Source organism: Nestor notabilis, unplaced genomic scaffold (genome assembly GCF_000696875.1).
Source record: "Nestor notabilis isolate BGI_N333 unplaced genomic scaffold, ASM69687v1 scaffold21785, whole genome shotgun sequence".
Lineage (NCBI taxonomy): Eukaryota > Metazoa > Chordata > Aves > Psittaciformes > Psittacidae > Nestor > Nestor notabilis.
The window spans coordinates 7,321-9,320 of record NW_009928241.1 but is presented as its reverse complement, the minus strand read 5'-3'; the positions used below and the strand labels follow the sequence as shown (position 1 = coordinate 9,320).

At 56.9% G+C, this 2,000-nt stretch overlaps 1 protein-coding gene across 1 annotated transcript in view; it reads left to right on the top strand.

Annotated features, from left to right (window-relative positions):
- Positions 1 to 1,322: 1,322 nt before the first annotated feature.
- Positions 1,323 to 2,000, top strand: part of EPPK1 (epiplakin 1) — a gene marked incomplete at its 3' end in the record, with an annotated part of 7,994 nt that continues 7,316 nt past the window's right edge. The window contains 1 exon segment of the mRNA XM_010014428.1: positions 1,323 to 1,935. Coding sequence (XP_010012730.1) covers positions 1,323 to 1,935 — 613 coding nt within the window.

Genomic DNA, 2,000 nt, shown 5'->3' with positions numbered 1-2,000 from the left:
GCTGTGGGCAGTGAGACTCCTCTGCAGCAGCGTGTGCCACAGCCACAGCCCTGGGGATGGGGCTGGCAACAGCCCCCAGGGCTTTGCATAGGTCGTCCTCAGCCACAACCACCCTCAGACCTTCCGGGTGTCCACAGCCCACCTCAATCTCCCTCCAGCACTGTGGTTTGACTGTCCAATGGGTGTGCTGGTGTTGATCCCAGTGCCGCCAGTTCTTCAGGATGGCTGCAGAAAGCCAGGTCTGGGTGCTCCTCATGGGACCTGCTGCACCCTCCCAGGTCTCCTGCTGGGGCCTTTCCAACACTTTGTGAGTGAGGCAGGAGGGCAAACACCCACCAGAAGCAAAGAGCCTCCAGGGCTGCTCCTTGTGCCCGGTGGCTGCAGCCCCTGTGCCCAGCCCCGCTCAGCATAGGATCATGGAATAGTTTGGGTTGGAGGGACCTTAAAGCTGCTCCAGCTCCAACCCCCTGCCATGGGCAGGGACACTTTCCACTAGAGCAGGTTGCTCCAAGCCCCTGTGTCCAACCTGGCCTTGAACACTGCCACGGATGGGGCAGCCACAGCTTCTCTGGGCACCCTTTGCCGGTGTTATACCACCCTTATTGTACAAAATTTCTTCTTCACATCCAGCCTGAAACTCCCTCTTTTAGTTTAAACCCATCACACCTCATCCTGTCACAATAGGCCCTGCTAAAGTCTCTCCCCATCTTTCTTATGGGCCCCTTTTAAGTACTTGAAAGGCTGCTCTGTTTCCCCAGAGCCTTCTCTTCTCCAATGGAACAAGCTCAGCTCTCTCAGCTGTTCCTCAAAGCAGAGGTGCTCCAGCCCTCACATCATTTTTGTGGCCCTTCTCTGGACCCTCTCCAACAGGTCCATGTCTTTTCTGTGCTGAGGACTCCAGAACTGGATGCAGGACTCCAGGTGGGGGGTTTCAGGGACAAGCACATGGCCCTGGGCATGCTTAGCCTGTGGCTCTCACTTCCTCCCAATTGAGAGGAATTTATTCTTCTTTTCCCCACACTGTATTTAACATGAAATCCATGGCAAAGGTGATTTCTCACTGAGCTTTCCTGTTCTCTCCCCTCTCTGCAGAGTTGTGACAGCAGTGGGAACAGAGCAGCAGGAGGATGGAGAGCAAGCCTGTGGTGAACGGCCATGCTGCCCCTGTGTCTCCCCAGAAAGACACCCCAGGAGCATGCCTCTGGTGCCAGGATGTGCTGCCTTGCAAGGAGAGCAAAGTGACAGGGATGGATGGTCCCAGCGAGCCCCCGGAGGCAGCTGGCAGCATTGCTGGAGTGTACGTGGAGGCTTCCAAGAAGATGATGAGCTTTTATGATGCTACCAGAGAGCACCTCCTGAGTCTGGACTCAGCACTCTGCCTCCTCGAGGCCCAGGCAGCCACGGGCTTCATGGCTGACCCAGTGAAGAACAGGTGGGTGTCTGTGGCAGAAGCCGTGCAGATGGGACTGGTGGGGCTGGAGCTGAAGGAGAAGCTGCTCTCTGCAGAGAAAGCTGCTACTGGCTTTGCGGACCCCTACACGGAAGAGAAGATTCCCCTGTTCCAGGCAATGCAGAAGGACCTGGTGGGAAGGGACCAAGGCGCCCGCCTGCTCCAGGCCCAGATCGCAACCGGTGGCATCATTGCCCCTGCCACTGGCCACCGGCTCCCAGCGGATGTGGCCTGTGAGAGGGGATATTTAGATGAAGAGATGAGCCAGCTCCTCTCTGATCTCAGCAATGAGGACAACAAAGGGTTCCTCAACCCCAGTACTATGGAGAGGGTCACCTACATGGAACTTATCAAACGATGTGTCATTGATCCAGGCTCAGGCTTCCTCCTCTTGCCCCTGCAGATGACGTTCCCAGGGCTGGGAGGGCAGGTAAGCAGTAGGGACCTGCTGGACGCAGGCATCATCAGCTCTGACACATTCAGAGGTCTTGAGGAGGGAAGAGGCTCTGCCCAGGAGGTTGCAGGGAGTGACCCGGACTCTCAGCTCATC